This window comes from Halichoerus grypus, chromosome 13 (genome assembly GCF_964656455.1).
Source record: "Halichoerus grypus chromosome 13, mHalGry1.hap1.1, whole genome shotgun sequence".
Classification (NCBI taxonomy): Eukaryota; Metazoa; Chordata; class Mammalia; order Carnivora; family Phocidae; genus Halichoerus; species Halichoerus grypus.
In genome coordinates, this window is record NC_135724.1 from 78,022,499 (window position 1) to 78,047,736 (window position 25,238).

Genomic DNA, 25,238 nt, shown 5'->3' on the forward strand with positions numbered 1-25,238 from the left:
TACCCATAAATTGCACTAAAATTATTAACAGTGGTTTTTTGGGGGGGGGAGGATTGGACCACCTACGATTATCTTCTTTCTGCTTCTTGGTATATCTTCCAAATTTTCTATACTGAGCAAATATTAACTTTTTTAAAATGATTATTTTTTATTTGATTTTCAGAATAAGGGAAGACATGTACTGTATGTTATAATGGAAAAGCATTTTATTTCTATCAATTTTGTGAAAGATCATAGTTCACAACAAAGGGAACTGTAAAAATCATTAATTCTGTCTTGAGCAACCAATTAACACACACATGATTTGAAGGGAAAATCTCCAAGAAAAAGCAGCACTTTTTGTGTGCGTTTGTTTTAACAGGAAGCAAATCGATTCCTGACAAATACAGGGACATTTTCTGTAAATATAAAAAAAACAAGATCACCTTCTCCCCAGACGTCTAACGTTAGTAGTTAAATGTTCTAAATCCTGGAATAAAAACCTCAGCTAAGTCTAATACACAATTCTAGAAAACTCACCACATTGAACTCAGCGGCTCCTGGAATCAGAAAAACAGTGATCTTGTATCATATGAAGTCTACAATAAAATCTGTGCCTTCTGCTGGTTGAATTCTCACGCCAAAAATAGTGACTCTGCTCAAATGCCCAACGATAAGGCTCAGGGCTGCCTCTCTTACTTGGGCCTTTGAGTTATTGACGGTTTTGTAGATTTCACTTACCAATCCTTTAGCATCCATACAGCTTTTAGCTTTTCCTCATTTAGTATCCCCAACTGTGGGCCTGGGACTCTTGATCTCAGGGTTGTGAGTTCAAACCCCACGCCGGACGTAGAGATTACTTAAAAATAAAATCTTAAAAAAAAAAAAAAATACGGAGGGGCGCCTGGGGTGGCTCAGTCGGTTAAACGTCTGACTCTTGATTTCAGCTCAGGTCATGATCTCAGGGTCATGAGATCGAGCCCCGTGTTGGCTCCGTAATGGACACGGAGCCTGCTTAAGATTCTCTCTCTCCCTCTCTCCCCGCCCCCACAAAAAAAGAAAAAGGGAAAAGGAAAAAAAAAATCCATACTGACCAGAAGCCCGAACACTCTGGAAACAGTCAGCCATTAACGGTGACCTTTGCCTTGGAAATCATGAGCAAAAATTCCCCTTGGTTTCCCTTACATTTCCTTTGGAAAAAAAAAAAGTGGAACAATGCAAAAGAATAGGCTGGTTTTATCCCGTGATGGCTTACAAGGCCAGTTGTTTCTCAGTGTTCCTGTGACTGCTAAAGAATCAGAGTCCCCCATCTACATATGAAGTCAGGGGCCGCGTGGATGGGGGCCCTGGAACACGGCGGCTGCCCTCCTGGCAATGAGGTACCAGCGTTTACTGTAAAGAGCGAGATTTAAAGCTGCTGGGAAGCCCACAAAGCACATTCTCCGTCCCAGGCCTGTGAGACCGCCCTGCATCTGGAGAGACAGTAAGCAGATGCAGCCCGAGCATGACCGCATACGATGACTCTTGGGGCCAAGAGGCTGGAGAGCACGGGCAGTCACAGCATTTACAGAAACAAAATGCAGATATTCCTTGTGACCCCGTTTCCTGTCTTCTGCTCTGAGCTCACTCCAGGCCCTGAGCCTCACGCACCCTCTGGGTGGCTGATGAGAACACCGTTTCCCGCTGCCAGGGCTCCATGGGGTTCTCTGTGCCGGGCTCCTAATACAGGGAAGCGTGGTACCCCGATTTGTGAGAAATCCATTTTGGCGGAAAGCCTGGGTGGCTCAGTGGGTTAAGCATCTGCCTTCGACTCAGGTCATGATCCCAGGGTCCTGGGCTAGAGTCCTGCAGCGGGCTCCCTGCTCAGCGGGAAGTCTGTTTCTCCCTCTCCCTCTGCCCCTCCTCCCCTGCCCTGCTCATTCTTTCTCCCAAATAAATAAAATCTTAAAAAAAAAAATAATCCATTTTGGGGATGGCACACCCACTTTACTAGGTTCTCGGAGCAAGGAAATACAGACCTACAAACCACCCATCCCAGCTACAGAAAAACCAGCCTTCTCCCCCAAAATGCTGTCCTAAAAAGTCTGTGACTGAAGTTCCAGAAAGGTCAGACCCAGACCAATAAAAACAACTGTTTTCCTCCATCACTTTAAGAAAAACCTTGATGGGAGAGTAAAAAACGAGTTCAGCCCCGGCCCTCCCTGCGCCACCTCCCCCCGCCCCCCGTCACCCCCACCCCAACGCTTTTATCTCTGCGGTACAAATATGTTCTCAGACACTGGTCACCGCCCGTTTCAGGAGATGACACAAGCATTAAGAGTTTTCTACAAGGCACTGAGGACAGACGAAAAACACCAGCGCTCAGAGCATAAACGGCCAGGGTCCTCCAGAAACCGATCCGTGGTAGGAACAGAGAGGTCGGGTGGTGATACGTACTAATTTGGGCTGGAAACCTCCGAAGAGCGGAAGCTGTGAGCTGGCTGAAGGGAGACGCAGAAGTCCGTGAAATAAAACACGTTCATGACAACCGGCTTCGCATCTTTAACTGCCCCCGAGCGCCTGACCTGCACTCCCTCCGGAGAAAGGGAAGGAAGGGGCCGGAGTCCCCGTCCCCGGATGATGGTCCCACCCAGAGCGCGAGTGGCTCTTGTGGGACTCTGGTCTTCCCCTGATGTTTGGGTTTAAAAAGGCCCTTGTCCCTGCGTATCCAGATGAAAGAGGGCCATTCAGAGAGACCAAAACAGCTGAAGTTCCTCTAATCACTTCACTCCTACGGGTTTCTGTGGGCCTGGGGAACAAGCACCAGGGTGAGCATGACATTGTGAGGGAAAACAGCTGGCCGCCAAGGAACAGATCCCGAGCAATAAGGACCCCATTCTGGTTGAAATCGACAGCCTGAAGGACTCCTATTTCCGTCAAACTGCCACCCATTCACCCACCGGTGACAGTCGGCAGCTGCCGCAGTTAGCCCATGTTGTCGAAGCACTTTGCTTTCTGAACATTCTTTGGTCATGCTAATCGCTGCCTGAGGAGGCAAGGGGGGGGCGTGAGGGGGAGAAGCCAGGTAGAGGGACCCACGTGTGTACACACAGGAGGAGCTTCGAGAGCGACAGGCACGAAGGGCAGGGCAGGCTGCAAAGGGAAAGCAGGCCCAGGTCCCCGAGGGCCTGGCATGAGACCCCGAAACCCGCCCAGCAGGAGCCAGCAGGTGCTGTCTGCAGCACTTCCTTGGGCCGGTGAAACCAATCAAGGACAAGACTAGCCACCCTGCAGGGTAGACTGGGATAAGCGCCCAAAGGGGCCCTGCTGGTGTTCGGAAGAGGGGAGAGGGGCGCATCTAACTGGTGGCTTTTGGAACCCTTGCTGAAGGAGGGAGCACCGGGCAGAGACTCCTGGGGAGGCCTAGAAGCTTCCCCCAGCTTCCGAAGGATAAATTAATCCTCACAAGAGGATTAAGTGGGGGCACACACTACCAAGATTCTGCAGTGGAGGGAACTACAGCTTGCCCAGGAACATAATAACATCTTTACAAGTTGGGATGGGGCCCAAATCCCTCTGCCCCATGCCCATCTTCATAAGGCCGGGAGTGCCCCACGTCCCTACCAGCCCGAGGTTACCCTGACGTCACCTCTGCCCCGGCCTGCCCTGGCGGCTAACTGCAGGGCGGCCGCTTTGGCTTCACTAAAGCACATGTCACTGGGAAGTCAGAATACGGTCGCTCGGCAGCCCTTCTTCCCAGCAGGTGAAGGCATCGCGAGAAGGGAGAGCAGGCATGAGTCAGGGAAACAGGACTCCCTGTCAGAGCTCCCCCACCAGCCCTGGGGGCAAGCAGGAGGCCCAGGGGGACCACCGCCATCACCCCGCCCACAGGCTCCACCACGGTTGTGGGGTGGGAGATGGCCGTCCGGTCCCTGTGGATTCCGGAGGCAGAGTTCTGTGGGCAGCACGGGCCCGGCTGGGGGAGAAGCTGCCTTCAGGGCAGGCTTCTCATCAACAGCACTGTCATTTGCTGTCATTTGCTGAGTGCCTGCCGCGTGGCAGAGACCGTGGCCAGGTGCGAGGCTACACCGTGGTGTCAGCTCCCACAGCTCTGCAGAGGCGGCGTTTTGTCCAAATGACACATGAAGAAAGCCGGTCAAACTCCTGCAGCCCCCAGGGACCACCCCGTCTTTTAACCAACTCCCTTGGGGGTTCTGGGGCACACTGGGCTTTAACAAATAAAATGCAGTGGTCTGGGAACCCATATTTCTGGGTTCTAATTTATGTTCTACTCTACTCTTGGAAGCAGCCAAAGAGGTTAGCCTATAAATGTACCTGCCCATCTTCTACCAAACACTCTTGGTCACAGGGTCCTGGCCTTTGAAAGGCAGCCCCGCATGAGGATATGAAATGACAGTAACAAAACGGACACATCAGCCCTGGGATGGGCTCTGCTGTGGACAGAGCATTCTGGCTAGTGTCAGGCACTTGATCTTCATGAAACTTCCCGGCAGGCCAAGCCATCTTACAGAAGAGAAAACAGAAAGTTACTAAATGGTATGATTTTAGTATTTCTGATGCTACATCTCACCCAAAATCAGAGAATCGGAGCCCCAAGCATAGGCTCTGAAAAGAATCCCAAACTGATGGGGACTGGCTGAAACGAACTGAACTACTTCTACATGGAGATCAACCCTCGAGTCCCTTGGCTCTGCACAGTGATGGCTGAGGGGACCGTGGTTTGTCTAGCAGGCGCGATGACAATTCTAGGAAAAAAAAAAAAAAAGGAACGAATGTAAAGTTGTCACCACAGAAAAGGTGGGTGCCGGTGAAGGCTCCCAAGAGGAGTTTCCGTTACTTCCATTTAGATGAACAAGTATTTGTTGTGCCTGGTCAGTGCTAAGTCCTGGGAATACAGAAATAAGCCAGACACGCCTCCTGCCTTGGAGCGACATTACATTCCAGGGGGTCGGATGGACGCAGGGCAGTAACTGCAATGTGACACGGCAGGTTCCGCACTAGAGGGATCTACAGGCTGCTGCGGATGCATGCACATATGGATATGTGCATATACACGGGAGGGGCGCCCAGCACAACCTGGGGGTCCAAGGAAGTCTTCCTGGAAGAAATGCCACCAAGCTGGGCCTCACAGGATCAGTGAAAGCAGAGGAGGGGAGTAGGGAGCAGGAGAGTAGGAAGATCATGTTAGACAAATACCCCATGACAAACAGAGGAAGACCTGGTCTCTGCTGTAAAAGACTCCACTGTGAATTCATAAATGTCTATTCTGGTTTACAAGTCAGTTCCTTGTAAGTTTGGTTAGCATAAGTTGGTTTCTCAGAACTTGACCATCCCCTGGTGTGCTAATAAACTGAAGTTTCGGAATGCGCAAAGTTAAGAACCAAACCTTGGGCCTCAAGTTGAGCCATCAACCTGTCAACGTCAGGTCTCAGCCCCTGAATGCTTAGTACACCAATGGCACTCAATGAGTGTTGTTTTAAATAAATACATGTTAATGATACCTTCCTCCTGAATGGTGCCCTACAGTTTTTAGAGAGCTTGCCCCTCCGTTTTTTCACTTAATTCTTACAATTTCATGCTTCTGACGAAGGGGTCAAGACAGAGAAGAGGGATGACTTGTTTGCGGCCACGTGTCTACGAAGCGACAGAGCTGCACTGAGAAGCTCCACGTTCGGCGTCCCGCGGCAGGACGCCTGGGTCAGAGGGCACGATGGCCTGCCCCATGGCTTCGGGGCGGCGGGCAAAGCTGGACGGATACAGATCTCAAAACCCCTACTGGTGATGGTCTGGATGGATTCAGACCCCATTCCTGGCAAAGTGAAGTTTGCGAAGGCGGAAAGATCGGAGACTTACTATTGGCTCTCCCTCACGTCCTTCCCTCACTTTGAACTCCTGGTCAAGAGTCACCAAGACCCCAGAGTTGTGCCAAGGCCCTGTTCTTTTTTGCTTTGTGCTTCACAGTGCAGCTCGGCAGGGCCTCGTCCCAAACACCATCTTTCAGAGCATTAAGAATACAAGTAACTCACCTGATACACCTCCCAGCGAGAGCTCCCCCCGGTGCTCCCCTACACACAGAATGCTGAGGAGAGGGAAATTCCAGCTCTGCAGGCGTTCTACTGCGGGAACGGGGTCACAGGCAAGAAATGCTGGCAGGGCTCAGTACAAATGTCTCTGCTGCTGGGGCATGTATTGTTTGGCTAGGAGGCGTAGGCTTTTCTCAGAGAGAAGGAATGTCCAAAAGTATTTCAGACAGTAAGAGACATTCTCCTTCATATCAACGGGTAGGAGCGAGCAGCTCCTACCAGGAATATGCCAGCAAGTTCACAGCAGCAGGATTTTCCCCCACCCTGTAGAGGAAAAGACTGCAAATGATGTGCCTGGAGTTGGCTCTCCAAACCTTCGGATGGTTCCTTCAGGCACCACCCCGGCAAGAGCCCTCAGGCCCCCCGCCTGTGGAAGCTTGAGCTAGTGCTATCTTCCTCTGTACACGTGTAAGCCCCCTGAGGAGGGCAGATGACACAAAGGCTGCATTGTGCTGGAAATGCAGTGGCAGCAAAGACAACGTCGCCAGCCAGAAATAACAGGCGCACGGAGGAAATGTTTTTGAAACAACGCAAAAATTCCAAGGACAGATGATCTCAACCGTCCCAGGTCCTTCGCCCTTTCTTTCTGGTATGCAGCCCCATCCACATTCACTGGCCACTGAGTCCTAGCCTTTCCTGAGGTCCTTTCCTCCCCAGTTCCTCAGTCCCCATCCAGTTCTGGCCCCCTTGTCCCCGTGACGAGCCATGCCACATCATCCCCTGGGCCCCACTGCACACCTGGCCCTATGCTGGGCACTCAGAATGTTCCTGCAAGACAGTGGACGTGCTCTCTACCTGCACTGTCCAAGCGGGGAGCCACTAGCCACAGGCACCTCGCGAACACTGACAGTGTGGTAAATGTGACCGATCAACTGAATTTGCCATTTTATTAATTCTAATTAAATTCAAGTTGAATGAGCCGCATGTGGCTAGCAGCTATGGTGAAAGGCAGCTCAGCTTCAAGAGCTCTCTGTCTATGGAGAACCAGGGCCCGGACCTCTCGCCTCCAATCCACTGCACAGATCCTAACCACAGCTCTTGTTACATCTTTCTTGGCTCCAGAACTTTCAACGATGCCACATTATCTGTAGAATCCAACCTGCTTCTGCTAGCTTTCTATGGTAGCTACAATTAGCCGTTATATGTTGCTGACCTCAATTTCACTCATCTGACACTCTCTGACCTAAAGGAGCTCATAAAACAATCAGAAAAAGTGATTTATAATAAAAACCTTCCTCATATGACCTTGTACATGGTTCCTCCCATTCTCCACAAGGTCTCTGTTTTCTCTGTGCGGTCATCCTCATCGACTCTTCTACCCTGGCCTCAGTTCGCTGCCTTCTCTCTCTCCTGTCTGCCTCCCCACCGCGTGCCCACCTGCCAGTCAGTGTTCACGCCTTCTCCGGGAAGCCCTCCCTCGCCACGCCAGCAGCCAGCCGTGGCTTGCCCTTTCAACATCTCTTAGCACCTTCTCTCTTCTTGCAGGTTAAGGAAGCTGAGGCTTAGAGGTTAAGTCACTTGTCCAAGGTCAGATACTTAGGAAGCGATAGGAACCTAAGGCCCCTGGTTCCCAAGCTGTGTTCCCAGACATACTTACTGAAACTTATGGTGAAGTTATCCTCACGCCAGTGTATCTGAACTTCACAGTGGGACTCGAAGGCCAGGACACACGTAATTTTCTAAAGCTCCTTCCTTACCTGGCATTCAGTAGACTCTAATACTCACCGACAAACTCACCGGGCTGGCCTCCTCTTCAGTTTCAAAGCACTGCATGACTAACTCACCATGGGAATCTCTAAGCACCTGGAACATGGGGTGCTCACCACCCACAGGATGCACTGGACACCTAAGACTCAGCACATAAAGGCTCTAAGTGGACAAAGAGTCACCTGGTGGGCAGGCCCTCTTGGCAGCCAAGGGCATCGAACAACACAACCACTAAGTTTTCCACGTCACCTTGAGCATCTCGACAGCTAGGCCTATGACTTCTCCATCTCTGGATCCCCGAGGGCCCAAAAGGCAGTGTGCACTCAATGAATGTAATGCTAATAATGAACATCCTTGTTGAATGTCATGCTAAGCAATTTATACATATTAACTAACCTAATCCTCAGTGTCTATCTTTGAGGGAAACTGAGGCTCAGAGAGGTTGAGCTGCTTGCCTGTGTTCACAGGGCCAAGAAGTGGAAGAGCCAGGCCAGGCAACCAGGAGGAGGACTCTGATGCACTGGATCTCTGCTGAATGGACACCTCAGGAAAACAGCACCGATAATGCTGACTTCTCCAACATTCAGGCCCAAGACCATTTGGCGGATCGAGCCAGGCAGGCATCTGAGTTGGGGAGGGGTGTGGTGAGCAGGGCTGGGAAGGCGTCTATGCAGAGGAGAGGTGGCTGCAGAGATGGGAGGCTGGTGACAGCCAGGGAGACCGATCAAACGAGCAAATGTTTTAGGGACAATCTGGAGCCAGGTTTCTGATGGTCAGGGAAGGGAGTCACAAATACGGAGAGAGAAAACGAGAATGAACTGTGAGATGTTGGATCAGAGACGAAGGTATCAGTCTGAACTCACGGTTCCCAAAACTATTTAAATAGATAACTAGAGATGCAGGGGTGTGGGTGTGTGTGTGTGTGTGTGTGTGCACATAAATAAACATATTCCCTAATTCTGCCCCCTGAGAGGGCGCAAGGAGGGAAACACCCTCTTAGTAATAAACACACCTTGTAAATTCCATTCTCCACTAAAGGAAGCAGGGCACCTTGGACAAATGACTGATTCCAGATATGGGGCAGAGAAAGTACAAGATGAGGCCTGGAACACCTGGCATCAGAAAGCAAGGCAGTGCTGAAGGATGACAGGGACAGGTCAAGGGTCACAGAAGACAGCTTGAACGTGACCCCAGTGGCCAAGTCGGGGACTTTGAAGTCAATAATACAACCAGTGGATTATAAACCATGGAATAAAACAGACAAACAGGAGTCTGTACAGATATAAATAAACAGACAAGTTGACAAGGGATGGGATTAACATAATTTCCAAGTATTGCCCCCACGAAATACTTTTTAATGATAAAGGGGAAAAGAAGAACCATATAGTAAAGGAGCCACACAAAACTCACCTGAGTACCCAAAGTGAACAGCACCAGGAATGGGACAAACCGAAATCGCGTGCCCCCTGGCGGGATGCGAGGCAAAGTGCATAGTAAGGTTCCTGGGCTGTGCCTGCCAGGGAGACCCCCACCTAAATCTAATCTCCAGGGACCACCACGTGAACCTAAACCCAGGGAAAGTCCATTCCCTGCATAGGACAGGCCTATCCCCTGCAAAAGTGTCCCATCCACAACAGTCAAAGAAAGACGGAGGCCATGTGCTAGAATGAAGGAGACTCAGGCAAGACACCTACAAGCCACATGGAATCCTGAACTGGACCCTGCCGTTACAGAGGAGGTTACTGAGTCAAAGGGCAGACCTTGATTGGGCTCTGAGGGTGGGATGGTGGTAATGTGTCAGGGTCGAGGATCCAAGGTCTGCTTTGTAGGAGGCCGTTGCCTATATGCAAAGGGTGATGGGCACCAGGCTGGCAACTTTACTCTCAAACGGTTCAGAAAAAAGGTCTTTGTGTAGAACTTTCCCATTAAGTTTTATATTGTTTCCAAATTTAAAAAACTATTTGGAAAATTTCCACTTAATTGGATGTGGGGAAAACACTACTTGTAATTTTTCTTTACTGACAGGTGATAAAAGCTTTTAAGACTACTTTAATGGCAAAAAAAGGCAAAAAAAAAAAAAAAAAAGACTACTTGATCGGTCATTGCCACTGCCATACTTCACGGCCTTTCTCTTCCATCTTTTGGAGACTTTTATACCCTCACCAATGGAGATCTCTACCTGCCTCGGGACCCTTTTCCCATTTTCCAGGATGGAGGCAGTCTTGCTTCGTGTGAGGCAGCAGAGAATGATGGGAAACCCTGCTCTCCCAGTTCCTCCTGGTCTTTGTGCATCCAGAATTCGGGGGCCTCATGCACACAAAGCCCTGACCCACGTAAAACCTAATTTTAGCATTTTCCTGCTTGAGACCACACTTCTGAAACGGCGGGAGGCCAACCTGCCTGTGCGAGCCTCCCATTGTGAAGGGCACATGAAGTCAGGACGCTCCAGGCCTGCAGGATGTGACTCAGCATCCTGTTTTCAATGTTTGGGGCGGTCAGCTGCTTTGGCACCAAGTCCTGCCGCTGACCTCACCTCTCCAGACCACAAATACCCAGGTTAATGGGTGGGACGGGCCGTAACATCAGCTCCCTCTGTGGCCCTCAGGGCTAAACCTAAAACACCCTGTTTACCCGCCCACCACACGGGGCCATCTTGGGAACACCCACAGGTGCCCATCAGGAAGGGTTCTTCAGAGGAATGAACCGAACCTGGTGGTATTTTAAGGAATATCATGAATCAAGCAACTGATCTTGTTTCTCTCTTTGCTTTGCCTACTAGGAAGCTCAAAGTCAGATCTGTAGCCACACTCTGGTAACTGTACCAATGTTATGCTGTGCATTCCACATACAAATCTTCTCCTGGCTTCATCTTATTTTCCCCTACTTTCCCTATGTCCTGCTTTTCTCATTAATTTTAAACTATATTGTTTTCTCTGAATTTTATACGGTGTTTCAGATCCCCTCTGGACAAAGCTATGGTAGACACAGCATACCCACATTGCCTGCGGTGGGTAAGGACTCTTTTATTTTATTTAACAAAGAACCCCCAGCATTCAGCATAGAGCCTAATATATACGCACTAAATATATATTGGTTGAATTGATAAATAAAGCAAGTAACTCAAAAACTGCCTCCATCACCAGGCTGCCTCACAAGAGACACTTCTCCCTCCCACCCCACATGGTGGGGTCAGCACAGGGGTGCCCAGGGCCCAGAGAACAGGCCCCTTGGGGAGCCCTCTTGCTGCATGGTTCACTGGCCTCAGCCCCAGACCTAAGGAGCCACTCCCAAACCTCCACCTGCTACCGACCAGACACAGAGCGGGCCGGCCCGGACATGTGGGAAATGACAAGTGATATCCAGAGGTGGCAGCCGCCTGGCTCTCTCAAGACCACATCCCTCCCTTGTGGGAATTTCAACTGGGCCCACATTTGGGGAAACACACCTTGAGAACTCTTGCCAAGCCACGTGCCAAGACCTGACCGGGGGTTACTTCCCCGGTGCAGGGTGGCCCCCAGCAGCGAGAGCATCAGACGTTTCCTAACACTGAACAACAATCGCTTTCTTTCAAACAAAGTCTTCTTAAAAATAACTTCAAAAGTAGCAATTAAAAAAAAAATTCTGTAAAAATAAAGGCCCGCAAGACATGATGCTTCCCGGATAAAGGTCTGGTACAAGGTTCAGCAGAACTTGGGAGGGAAATAGGTCACGCGTTGGCTGTTTCTCCTCTCGGATTCCACTGGGTTGACCTCTGGTCTTTTGTGGTGAAACTGGGAATCTATGGAGGGAAGGTAGGGATGGGCAGCTGGAGGGCTGGCAGTCACTACCATCAATGAAAATAACAGCTACCATGTGTCTAGTGGTATCAGCAAGGACTCTGTGCCCATGCAGTGAAACTCTCCCTAAGCCTCCCAAGGGCTCTGAGAGGGAGAAGAACTTTTCCTCGGTTTCAGGGAGGGCAGGCAGCTGGGTGGCAGGGCCCGTACCCTGACCTGGAGGCCAGGCACAGGCCTGCCTGAGGGACCTCTGTAATTTACGTGGCAGCCGGCCATCTCCCAGCTTCCGGGGGCACAGCGGGCCGGCCAGCTGGCTTCCCCATTGGCGCGCCACCTCCCACGTGTCACAGTACTGACCCCGCCCCAAAGTGGGCCTCGGGATCACACCCCCACCCCAGCCCAATCACTCGCATGCCTTGAAAATGGCTCCTCCGGACTCTGATTAATCCTATTTTGATTAATCCTGTTTTCTTACTGCAGCCTTCCTTGAAGCAGAACGACTTGTTTTGGATGTTCTCCTAGTCTGAGGAATTTTCTAATAAGCGGTCCAAATCCAGAGCTCTGACCACAGCACAAGGTGCGCCAAAAGCGACTTCTGAAGGCCGGACTCCTTTCTTTCCAGCCCTCTCCTGAAGAGCGAAGGGTGGCTGGCCCAGGGTTCTGCTGAGGAGAGGGTGGGTCCAAGCAAAGCGTCCACTTCCTCTCAGAGGCCACGCTAGTGTTCTCCGTGTCAGGGTCAGACCACAACCCTGACTTGGCTAGACTCCCCACAAATGTATGACCTTGACCTCAGTGCTGGAACGAAGGAGAAAGTCTGGGCCGTCTGTTACAAATCTACAGCGAAGGATGACAAGTCAGTGCAACACAGGACAAGACGGGTGGGTCTGAGGACTCTCAATCTCAGATCTGGGGGCCATAATCTAATCTAGTCTCTTTACAAAGGAGTAGGCGGAGGCCCAGATACGTCTAGTGACCTGCCTAAGGTTGCGCAGCAGACAACACCTCTCAGGACAGAACCTAGCTTTACTGACTCCCTCTCACAGGTTTGTTCCACTCACCATAAGGGCGACTGCTGGTACCAGCGTCAACCACGAGGGAAGACCTGGCCTGAGCACTGCCGGTGTACCGACGAGCTCCCCCGGTGCACTCAGTACCTGGGAAGAAGGAGACCAGGGCCCCGTGGCATTCTTTTGAAGTCTAAGTACTGGTATTTCGAAAGCTTAATGAAACCTACTAGACTCTGAGCAAAATTCATTTCAAATTAACATTAATAAGAAGTTTAATTAAGTTCCAACAGAATCAAATTAACTCTTTTCCTCTGTCCTCATTTGTCCCCACTCTAGGAGTTTTTCTAACAACAACAAAGCACTTAACCTGCCCTGAAGGCAAATTCTGATTTGAAAATCAAATGTCCCAACACACCAGGAATAACACCTGAGTTACACTGAACGGACCAGCAGGACAGCACAATGGCCCCAGAATTTTAGAAGTCTGTGTACCCCAATGTTGAAAACTGAGGGCCAGTGGGAAGCTACTGCCTTTAAAGCTGGGGGGATGAGGTCAGGAAAGGATGCGCTGAACACAAAATTGCATGTCTCCTGTGAGGGACTGGACGGAGCAGAAAGGAGGGGACACGGGTTTCCGAGCCACTGCGACCTGCACTCAAAACCTGGCCCTGGCCTCTGGGCCTTTTCAAACTGCAGTTTCCTACGTTGGGGCTAGCAGTCACCTGGAGGCTCATGGTGATGACACGACAAGGTCCTGTGAGCAAGGTTCCAAAGCCAGCGCCTGCACCTGCAGTAAACAGGAGCTGGTACTGTCATTCCCCAGGGGCTCTGCCCAGTGACTGCCCGGGAAGGGGGACACATGACAATTCTCACTCTCAGCGGGGCTTGGGGGCGCCGGGGGTCCCGCTAAAGGGGGGTCCTGCTAAAGCACACAGCTCACGGGGGGACTGCTAGGCTCCAAGCAGGAAGAATGGCTGCAAAGATGGCGGTTCTTCCGGGTGGACTCCTTCCTCTCTGCCTCCTGGTGAGAGCTCTGAACCATTGGCAGGAGGGCTAGTAGAGACGGCTCTTGAATTTGGGGGGTGAGGACAGGTTTTGAAGGCAGAGAGACATGGAGCCTGAGGGTCTTGCCTCTATCACTTTATACTGCATGAAGTCAGGCCGGCTAACGTCTCCAAGACTCACTCTTCCAATCCACAGGACAAAATGGTGCCTTCCTCACAGGAGGTCTACGTAGGTTAAATGAAATAACTCACATTTGGCAACTCACAGAGTGGAGCATGTTTGGAGGCTCCCTTCCCGATCCTCTGTCCCTGCTTCACTTTCTCTCCTTAGCACTTACTAACACGCTATTAACGTTCTTGTTTATCGTCCTTACTGCCTCGTCTCCCCCAACAGAATGTTGGCCATGAGGCCAGAGATTTGTCTTGTTCACTGTTAGATTCCCAGCTCACAGAACAGTGGTTGGCACAGAGTAGGTGCCCAGTAAGTATCTGCTGAATGAATGGCTCATGAGCAGACAGGTCAGGACAGAGGGGTGCCGCGAATGCCCTAACAGCGCCCATGTTGCCAAACTGCAGGGGGAAATGGCAGGAAGACTCTCTGTCCTTAGCATCCTGTATGTCATCCAAGAGCACCTCGAGTTCCTCCACATGAAAAAGAACACAGTCAAGTCACTCTATGACACCTCAGTGGCCCATCCAGTGTGTGCCAGGCGCTGTGACGGCTGAAGCCAGGAAGGCCCTGTCCTGTCGCTCAGGCCCCGGGCTCAGGAGGGCCTCAAGCTTGGTTAGCTCTGCTATCACCACCTTGAAATTCTTAATCATTTTTTTAAAAAAGGCCTCCACAACTTTCATTCTGTACTGGGCTCCACAAATTAGGCAGCCAGCTCTGCTAATAGGGGAACGTTTATGTACGTAAGTAAATATACAACAAAGTGAGTCCCAAGGAAATACGAAGGAGAGAAAAGTGCACGTGGGAAGGAAAAGGAAGAGCCATGAATCACTACAGAAGCTGGCCCCTGAAGGAGGTACAGGCAAAGGGCATTTGTTCAGTGTTTACTACAGTGAAAAGGTTCGTGGCGTTATGGTATTTAATTCTGACAACAACCCCACAAGCTGTATAAGGTCTGGCCCGCTGCCTAATGAGGTGACAGATGACAGAGGTGGGAGCCAAACCCAGGCCTGTGCCCTAAAGCCAAAGCTCACGGAGGGAGATGCAAGGGTCAATGCAGGTGGTATTTCAGAGGACAAAATATTCAAAGTGGGGGTGAATCCAAGAGATGCCAAGCCTGAAAGTGGGAACAAGCGTGTGGGCGCTGAGCGGAAAGAATGTGGCATTCACTGGCATGAGGGTCAAAGCCTGCGGGCTCACTGGTGCTCCTGACCTCTTCCCTTGAGGACCCTGAGAACATCTCTCAGTCGGCATCACCTTTACATAATGTACCCACAGGCTGAGACCAGTGGGCAGAATTCAGAGAAGGCCCAAGATCCCAGCCCCTGTTACAGGTGCCCTGGGTGAGCCTCTATCCTGAATGTGGTGGAACCAGCTAATGGGATGGGACAGTTGCCCCCTTCAGGTGACACTGTATGGTAAAGGTGATGGGATGGTCACTCCTGTGATGGCATTCCCTTACAAGATTCCACAGCAGCAGATCCTCCTGTTGGCCTTGAAGAAGCAAGCCACCATGACCTCCAAAGCTGCAAGAAAAGGAATTCTGCCAAGAACCACGTAAGCTTGGACGAGAACCTGAAGCTCAGATGCGACCCCAGCCCTGGCCGAAACCTTGACTACACCCACGTGAGAACCCAAGCAGAGGACCCAGCTAGACCATGTCCAGATTCCCAACTGTGAGGCGATGACCAGGAACTGTTTTGGACTGCCAGGTCTGGACTAACTTGTTACACAGCGACTGCTAACGGATACGGTGACCTGCTGCAGAACTGGGATGCACAGGATGCTTGACGCCCCTTGGCAGGACTTCACTGGACGGAGTATCCACAAGGACAAGAAAGTCCAGGCTAAGAAACCATTGAGAAAGGCAGAGAGGAACCCCAAGGGTGGACAGGCATAAAAGACAGGGTGCTGGAGACGGGGAAGCGAGGACATGGGGAGCAAGGACATGCCCGCCCCCCAGTCCAACCTGCTGCTGTGGGGGAGGGAGGGAAGGCACAACCACACTCCAGATGGTTATCAGGAGAGTGGGGGCCTCTGGGGAATTCTAGGTCAAGATCCAAAGGCGGAGGGAGCATGGAGGGAAAGGCAGAGGTGCAAGGGAGGTCATCGTTTACCAGGGACACCACATAAAACAGAAGACAAAGTCCTGCTGCCTTGGCCCCAATGTTTGCTTGGGTAGGCACGAAAAAAAATTAAAAGAACTCTAATGAACATTTTCATACGCTTGACTTGGAAACTCTGGATGGAAACAACAACAACAAAAAACATTCACTCCCGATCCACCCTCTGGAAACAACACAACCAGATTCTCTCCCCGGGGCCCTGCCTGGCACACAAGCGCGGACGTCTCATGCCAGACTGGGGCAGCTCCCAGGATGGCGAGGGAGCCAGGAGCCACGGCCAGCAAAGCCATCTGCTCACCAATTCCCACAGTCTGAGCAGCACAGCTTCCAGAAGGGGACTGCTGGAGCCTGGCGGCAGTCTGCACACGCGGAGGGCAGGGGACAGGACACAGAGAACGAGATCTCCGTGGCTCTGCATCAGTCAGCTTCGTTCTGGGCATGAGGCGATCATGCTAAGGGCTTCTGAGAAACTGTCTGAATCACAACACTGACTCGGCAGTGTGTGCCTTCCTATTTGCATGTCACAGGGATGCAGCCGGGAAAAGGACGGGGCTGCTCCAGGTCACAGAGCATCCCCGGTGGTGGCCCTCCCAGGGGCCCAGCATGATAGAGTGGACACCGCACCCGCAGGAAGTCCAACTCTCTAAGTCTGGGCTGTGAACTGACACTAATACGAACATCTTATCAGGACCAAACGTCGCGATGGTTCTTCCAGCCTGTCATGAGCCTGGCTCCGTGTGAGGAGCCCCACCCCAGCTACTCCACGACCCTGAAAGGTCCTAGTTGTTTCTGTTTTACAGATGGAACGACAGAGTCCCACAGAAGTGCAGAAAGGCACAGAGGCAAAGGAGCTCAGCCGCTAGGGTAGGAGCCAGATTCTGAATCTAGGTCTGCCTGGCTCCAAACCCCACACTGTCTCCTCTGCACCTTGCTCTTTGTCATACGGGTATGCAATATACCGCAGGGCCAGAACGAAGTTAACATATTTCAACCGTTGAAATGTCATGCACAGGCAGAGAACTAAGGCCCCATCCCTAAGGGAAGCACCCCCAACGGTGAGGGATGAGACAAAAGCACGTGCACCTGCCATGTAGGGCAGGTGTGGTACCTGGCCCACAGAGACAAGCTAAGAGCTACCTGCCAAAGAGAGGGAAGTCACAGATGTCTGAGGGCGGGACCACTGAGCTGGCCCAGCAGGAAATGGAACTGGCTTCAAGAAAGAGCCTGGCCAGGGAGTGGGACTGAAACACAGCACGTGCAAGAGTGTGGGGCGGGGGGGGAAGGTGGAGAGCAGGCAAGACGGGACCAGAGCAAGAGGCACAGGGGTACTTCGAGACCGTGTCCATCTCACGGTGGGGACGAAAATCTGAGTGGGGGGGAGGGGTGGATGGGATGACGACAGCCTGACACAGGACAGGGGAGGGATAAGGACATGAATGATGGTGCCACCAGGGGAAAGTGGGGAAGAGGAGCAGTGGAGACCCAGAAGACCCGCCCATGTGATTCAGCCATTTCCTGGCCATGGCTGAGTCAAAGAGAACTCCCGAAAGATGAAAGCTTTCGATGAAGGGTAGGCAGAGAGAGGAGGCGAGAGCAATATCCTGCTAGCCCAGAGAAATCCCCTCTCCCCCAGGCAAACAAACACAACGGGGCTATTCCACTACTACAGCAAAGGCTTGAAAGCAAAGGCTTGAAAATGCAAATCAACACATGGACGTGAATGAGCTGCAGTCAAAGCTTAAACCAGAACACCAGAATTTCTCCCGTGTGGCTACAAGGGTTGGAAAGCAGATGGTGTCATCTGCCTAAAAATGGGGGGTCAATGTCAAGGTGGGGGGAAGAGGGACTGAGAAGGGAACCCAAGAGGACAAGCTCAGAGCCCAGGTCCCCGGCTCCAGGCCAGGGTCTCCCAGTACTCACAAGGGCATGGGGGAGGGGGGGCCCCTGCTGGGCACAGTGACGAGGGATTCCCGTGGTCAACACACATCCAGGGGGCACCACCCCAAGTCAGCGGGGCTTCTCGGTCCTGCTCCTGGCACCGGTCTCCAGAATGGTGGGGGTCCCATGACAAACTCAGGTGCTGGAGGCAACAGAGACCTCGCTTCAAATTTAGTACCTGCCACGTGCAACCTTGGGCCTCAGGTTCCTCCTCTGTGAACTGGGAGAGACCCCCTCCTAGCGCGGTTGAGAGGAGTAAATATGGCAATACACAGAGCTGACTTCCCTTCCCTTTGTGAGGTCCTCTCCAGCTCCCAATCGTGCAGGGAAAGGGGCCTTTTATTGGCCGCCAGGGCACTCACATTTTCACGTCACTGCTATTTGTGAGTTATTAACTGAAATAATTCCAAACACTATGCTGTCAGTTAATTAAGGGCAATTTGAAAAAAAAAAAAAAAATAGTTCTTTGCCCCAAAGACAATCTAAGTGAGAGAGCTAAATACTGTCTCCTGGGCACGAGCCCTGTGAGGGGAGAGCTCAGGGATGGAAGAAACTTCCACTCCAGGGGAGTGCCGGAGGGAGGCTTGGGGTAGGAGATGCACCTGCAGACACAGGCAGAGAACTAAGGCCCCGTCCCTAAGGGAAGCCTCCTCTCAGGGCCTCCACTGCGGTCAGCAAACCCTTCAGTCAGCATTTCCTCCAAAGAGCAGACTTCCACTTCGTCCCCTTCTTGCCTCCACCCAGAGAGCCAAGCACGGAAGAGTCTGCTCTACAACACGGCCCACGACTGCCCCCACTTGGGAGTCGGGCTGATACCAGCCTTCGAGCCCTGACCCAGACCCCGGGCAACCCAACACCCCAGGTGACAGGGTAAATCCATCATCGTCCCCAAAGGTAACGTTAAAATGAGGACCCAGCCACTGAAATAAGACCTCTGATTTCCGCAGGCTATTATTTCCCTACACGTATAATCTTTAGAAATAATGTATGCCACAATAAAAGGGAGTATCTTCCCTCCTTTCACTCAAAGATCCAGAACCTTCAAATACACGTGAGTTTAACCAGAGAACATCCTGCTCTGGGTAATGAATGGTGGGCCCCAGTTTCTGAACACACATTCCCTTTCCCAATTGGTGTTCCTCTTCCTCACAAGATGAAACAGATTTTTTCCCCCCCAAAGAACAATATCCTTGAAACTCTATTTACTTTTTTAGATTCTAAGAGTCTGAGTTTAAGACTGGCGCCTTAGGGTACAATACGTTATGTAATAAGAATACATTATATAAGGCAGTGCTAAATCTTCTGCAAACAAAATACCCAAAAGAAGGCCTTTATTTTTGGCAAAGAAAAATAAAAATGCCTTTGGGGTCTACTAGTGAATACAACAGCTGAGGACTACAGCCTGAGGAATTTTTTTTAACAGAGCGTCCCAAGAGATTTCTCACAAGCACAAAAAAACCCACCTTGAATTAAACTCAGGGGGTGGGATGTCTGTTTCCAGTCAGCAACGTGCTCATCTCAGAAGGAACACCTTACCAAAAGCAGGATGGAAAAGCGAGAGCATACGACAAAGAGCATTTTTTTTTTTACAAAAGGTAAAATCTGGAAGGAAGTACCTAACGATCTTCAAAGTGGCAAAGCAAGGAGGGTGGTGGAATTCTGGCAACGATCTTCCTCCTTTTCAAAATGTTATACAACGTTATGAAAGCTCTTTATGGTTAAACACATTCACAAATGTGAAAGCACCATCTCTGTATGTGCTTGCGGCATAATTTTCACAGCTCTAACTGAACACACTGGTGTATTCTCTTCCGTGGGTTCTCCCTTCTGGAAAGGAACAAGAGTATGGCAACCCGCTTGGAAGAAAGACTAAGGAATGAAAACGGAGTCTGCTTACCTGAGGTTTACCTTCCGCTCTTCATCGCTGCCAGCCTCCAACTACAGAGAAAGAAAGAGAATGTCACACCAGACGCCACCAGCAACGAGCCTCAGACACATGTCTCACGTTTTCTGCTCTGATGTCTGAAAAAGATACAGATGTCCAGGAAACCTGGCTGCGTCCACACGGTCGCACCCTTTCCTCGGCAACCCTGCTCCGCTGTCCCTCCGAGAAATTTCCATGGAGGGACTTTTCAGATTTCCCAGCATTTATTCACATTCCTTCCACAGTGTCGTGCATTGATTCCTGTTGACTGGACACTCCTACCTGGCACTGCTCCTCAACATGCTCTTCTCAACTTTCCAGGGTTGTTTTGGATCTCACCCTGTTTTTTAAGGGGAGTGGGGGGGGCACAACGTTCTAAGAGGAATCGATTTCCTCCTTCAAGCCAGGCAATAGCTGAGTGATCAACACCATTTTCAGACCCAGCACATGGGTTTAACAAAAAAAAAAGAAAGAAAAGAAAAGAAAAAAGAAAAACCATTCCAGGCAAATCTTTCACAATGGAAGGGGGTCAGGAGCAGCCAGTCTGTCTGTGGGTCTCAAAAGCTCTTGGTGGTTCTCAAAAAGGCTTAAATGTTTAATATAAAACTTTCTAGGCTATTGGTTTATTTATATAAGCGAAAGAAACTGACATTTAATATTTTCTAAAAGTTTAAAGGCCAAAAGGGTTAGAATCTAAAAGTAACTGGGACTTAAATTCCGATTGCAAAATTTTTCTTTTGCTTTCAATGAGAAACCTGAAATAAGAAAACATCCCCCTCCCACCCCCCCGGGCCCAAACAACTCTGCACCACTGGGACCTGGCATGTTTTTTATGTTCCACAGAGGAGCCCATTGAAGAGGAAAGAGAAACCTGGAAAGCAGTGATCCCTGGGAGAGATGCAAGGCTGAATGAGGACAGAGACCAGGCAGGAGCCAGCGGTGATGGGAAAAGGGGGCAGTTTCAACTAAGAAGGAGGGGTACGCCAGAGAGCCCCGGGGCCCCTGAACAGTATGAAAATACTCTCTGTACAGTATCGTGCAGAGCCGGACACTGGTGGCCGGTCATTTAGTTTTCTCACGCTCTCTACCCCACGGGCAAAGGAGACACGGAACACATCAGGCGAGGCTGCGCTGACCACAGGACCATGAGCTTCCGTCCCAGAGCGAAGCATAAACAACTCACACAACCACACACACTTCGAGGAGAATGCTGGGTCTAACACAATGGTCCTCAACTGGGGATGATTTTTCTCAATAGGGGGAGCCTTTTTTGAGAGGATGCTACTGGCATCTAGAGGGTGGAGGACCACCGAGTGACTCTAAATACGCCACAATGCACAAGACAACCCAGCACGACAGCGAATTTTCTGACCCCAATACTGGCAGTGCCAAGGCTGAGAAACCCTGATCCGACCCCAACCCACCACGCCCCCCTACCCCAACAGAGAGACTGGAGATCTGCCCATAAAAATGAGTCACCTTGAATGTTTGTCAAAAATAACAATGTTCCAATCCATTCCTGAAAGTTATTGATTTATCTGCTGTGGGGCCTTCTGCTTGTTGTCACAAAGGAATGAGATAAGATGAACAGTAAAGTGACATAAATGAGATAATTAAAGATGGGGGTGAGGGCAGGGGAAAAAAATTAAGAGAGGAGAGATGCTTTGCTGGTCAGGCTCATCTCCCTCTGTTCCCACGCTCAACGGGCTGAGTCAGGAAACAGCTCTGCTGAGTCTCTGACTCAGAAGAGGTGCATTTCGAGGCGTGAGGAAGTGATTTAGGGGTACGGACCTCAAAGACATTTAATTCCTGGTCATTCTCCAGGATTCCCAGGAATGAAATGGAGGCAACGTGCCGTCAGTTATTCCGGGGAAGAAAGCTATACATGCCCAAGAACACACGTAGGAGGGAAGCCAGCCCTTTCGCATGACCTGAGGCCCGAGGAAGGTCAGACCAGAGGCACAGCCGCCCAGACCCCCGTCTCCTGAGTTCACATGCACGTGCCTGCTCTCTCCATACCGTCTTGCTTCTTCCTGCCTCACCGCACCTGGAAGGAAGCCCCGCCTTCCAAGGAACGTCCCAACCTCGGCTAGTTCACTGGGCAATTAATGCTGCTGATCGACTAACGGCCAAAAAAAAGGGGGCTTAGGGGCGCCTGGGTGGCTCAGTTGGTGAAGCGTTTCCCTTCGGCTCGGGTCATGATCCCGGGGTCCTGGGATCGAGCCCCATGTCGGTCTCTGTTCAGTGGGGAGTCTGCTTCTCCTGCTCCCCCTGCTTGTGCTCTCTTTCAAATAAATAAAATCTTTGGGGAAAAAAAGGTGGCTTGAGTTTTATTCTCATGTTTACTGGGTCACTGGCACTTGGTAAAAGTAATGCTCTATATAATAATTTGAAATGTGTCTCACAGAGATGACCCAAATGTCCAACAACGTGTGATACACCCATACAATAGAATATTATTTGGCAATAAAAAAGAATGAAGTAATGGGGCACCTGGGTGGCTGTCATTAAGCGTCTGCCTTCGGCTCAGGTCATGATCCCAGGGTCCTGTATGGAGTCCCGCATCAGGCTCTCTGCTCAGTGGGAAGCCTGCTTCTCCCTCTCCCACTCCCCCTGCTTGTGTTCCCTCTCTTGCTGTGTCTCTCTCTGTCAAATAAATAAATAAAATCTTAAAAAAAAAAAAAAAAGGAATGAAGTACTGATCTGTGCTACGACATGGATGAACCCTGTAGACATCATGCTAAGTGGCAGAAACCAGACACAAAAGGTCACATATTGTAGGATTCTGGTCATATGAAATGTCCAGTACGGGAAAATCCATGGGGACAGCAAGCAGATCAGTGGGAACCTAGAGTTTGGTGAGAGCAGGGTGGGGGTGCGGAGAGGGGGGCTGCAGGTGGTGGCTAAGAGGCATGCAGTTTCTTTTTCGGAGTGATGAAGATTTCTGGCACCAGATCGTGGGGACGGTTGCGCAACCGTGTGAATATACCAAAAGCCGCTGAATCATACACGATGAAATGGTGAGTGGATGATATGTGGATTATATCTCAGCTAAAAGATAACATAAAATTTTAAAAATGTGTCTCAGAAGGAATAGATCAGATGTAAGCTATGTAGGGAACATGGGGTTTAGAATCCGACACCGAGGCTGAGAGCCCCTCTATATAAGCCCTTACCGAAGTCGAACCCTTCCCCCACTTCACAGTTTTGTTTTGTTTTTTTGAAGATTTTATTTATTTGACAGAGAGAGAGAGAGAGCGAGCGAGAGAGGGAACACAAGCAGGGGGAGTGGGAGAGGGAGAAGCAGGCTTCCCGCAGAGCAGGGAGCCCGATGCGGGGCTCGATCCCAGGACCCTGGGGTCATGACCTGAGCCGAAGGCAGACGCTTAATGACTGAGCCACCCAGGCGCCCCCACTTCACAGCTTTTGAGAAGGGAGTATGAGATGCAGTGCAAGGAAGCACTCTGTAGACTGCAAGACGGCGGTAATCACAATGATGGAGGAGAACAGATGTCTGGGTGGGGAGGAAAGAAGCCACTGCAGCCTCAGGTCTCAGCTGCAGGCAACTGGCCACCAGGGTTCTTTTCCCTGCACTCGACTTGCAGAGGAAGGACGAGGAGAATCCTGTCCTCAGACAAGGTAACTCATTAAGGGCCTCTCCAGGAGAGGAGGGGGCTGTGGGGGTTCACCCTGACAGCCACTCTGAAAATGTTTCAGCTGCTCCTTGTGAAACAGGCCAGGGGCCCGCAGGACGAACAGGGCTGCTACACCAAAACCAGTTCCTCTTCTCTCACACAAACCTTTCAGCGCTTTCAGTCGACTTCCCCTACAGAGAAGGGGCTAGAATTGCTTAGATGCTGCGGAGGCCACTTCCTGGGCCTGCATGGCCCCTCCTCCAGCCTTCTCTCCCTTCTCTAAACAGTTCCCAATCTCCTCCTCCAGCCGCTCTGTCTTCAGGCCAACTCTCAGCCTGGCCATGGAGAGCAGTGGAGACCAGAGGCCATAAACGGTTCTCCAAGAGAAGGTGGGAGAGTGGGGGACGAGAGGGTCAGCCCTGCAGCTGCCTGAGGCCCCAGCCTAGTGCAGCCCAGGCCAACTGCAGACTCAGAGGACCCATTCCCCAGTCTACCCCAGAGCAAGAAGGAGCCGGCCAACACAGGCCTGATGGCACGCAGACACACAGAAACCCGCAGGGTGCAGCGATGCGCTTTAACCCCCAGAATGTACCCGTGCAACCACAGAAACCCCAGAATCGGCCCCGGCCACACAGCCAGATAAACACAAACATGCAGTCCCGAAGGATATTACAAAAAGGAAACATCCAGACTCACACAAAGACAAGACACCCTGTCACAGAGCGCCCTGAGCTCACTCAGTCACTGTCACACAGTGAAACGGCACCCCACAGGACAGCCACTCACACCAAGGGGCAGACCTCCAGGGGCATGCCGTCCGGGAAACAATCTCAAACATTCACAAGGGCACCGCGGGGGGGAGGGGGGGGTCTCTGTCACAGCATCAGGCGGGCACAATTCCCAGGAGACAGGCCCCACAGTCACGCACAGACTCACATACACAGCCAGGCACACGGGGAAAGGGCCTGGACCAGCCCCAGGGCCACAGATCTCAGAACCAGCACCTCCCACAGTCACCAATTAGGAGTCCCCGCGGCACATCCAGTCTCCCACACTGTCACCCCCGGACGGGGATCATTCACAAACACAGTTCATGCACAGCCACCCCCAGCCAGAGGTCACAGCCGCAATACAGTCTCGCTGAAAGTCACTCCCACACAGAGGTCACAGCTGCGGGGTGACACTCGCGGTCTCCCGCACGGTAACCCCAGGCACGGTGGCACGGCGGGGCCCCTCCCCTGCAGGCCCGGCGCCCTCCGCCCCGCACTCGCGGCCCAGGCCTGGAGCGGCGGCTGCTCGGCCGGGCCGGGGCCGCGGGCCCGGGGCTCACCTCGCTGTTGCTGGCCGAGGAGGAGGCGGCGCTGGGCGTGGGCGAGCGCTGCAGGGTCACCAGGGCCATGGCTGCGGCGCGGCGCGACGGCGCCGTCGAGGCCTCAGGCTAGAGCCTCCGCTGCCGCCGCCGCCGCCGCCGCCCGGGCCGGGCCCGGGGCGCTCCAGCAGCCGCGCGCGGGCGGCCGGGCCGAGCCGGGCCGGGCCCGCCCCTCCCCCTCGGCGTCCGCCGCCCCCGCCCCCCGCCTCCCGCGCCGGCGCGCGCCGGGCCCGGAGCCCTGGGGGGGCGGGGCGCGGGGCGGCGCGCGTGCGCGTGCGCGTGCGCGTGCGCGGCGCGGGAGCCCGGAGCGGCGGCTGGAGGCCCCGGCCGGCCCGGCACGTCCCCCGCGCGCCCAGCACGCACGCCCCCGCCCGCGCGCCCGGCCCCTCGGGCCTGGGGACCGGGGCCGCGCGCTACCGCGGGCACGTCGGCCCCGGGAGGCTTGCCGGAGGCGCGGGCGGGGAAACCGGGGCCCGGAGACTGCGCAGGCAGGGCGGCGCAGGGGCCAGGGAATAGAAACC

General features: G+C 52.1%; 1 protein-coding gene across 4 annotated transcripts in view; it reads right to left on the bottom strand.

The window, feature by feature from the left end:
* SSH1 (slingshot protein phosphatase 1) overlaps positions 1-24,880 on the bottom strand; it is a 59,054-nt gene extending 34,174 nt beyond the window's left edge. Inside the window, exons 1-2 of one of the 4 annotated variants that reach the window (XM_036085960.2) lie at positions 24,679-24,879; positions 19,687-19,727 (exon numbers count right to left, since the gene is read on the bottom strand). In XM_036085960.2, the coding sequence (XP_035941853.1) occupies positions 19,687-19,727; positions 24,679-24,747 (110 nt within the window). In that variant the 5' untranslated portion in view covers positions 24,748-24,879. Of the gene's footprint in view, positions 1-19,686; positions 19,812-24,678 lie in introns of those variants that run through there. The other 3 variants (XM_078060857.1, XM_036085968.2, XM_036085964.2) reach the window with 3 other exon arrangements.
* Positions 24,881-25,238: the final 358 nt, after the last annotated feature.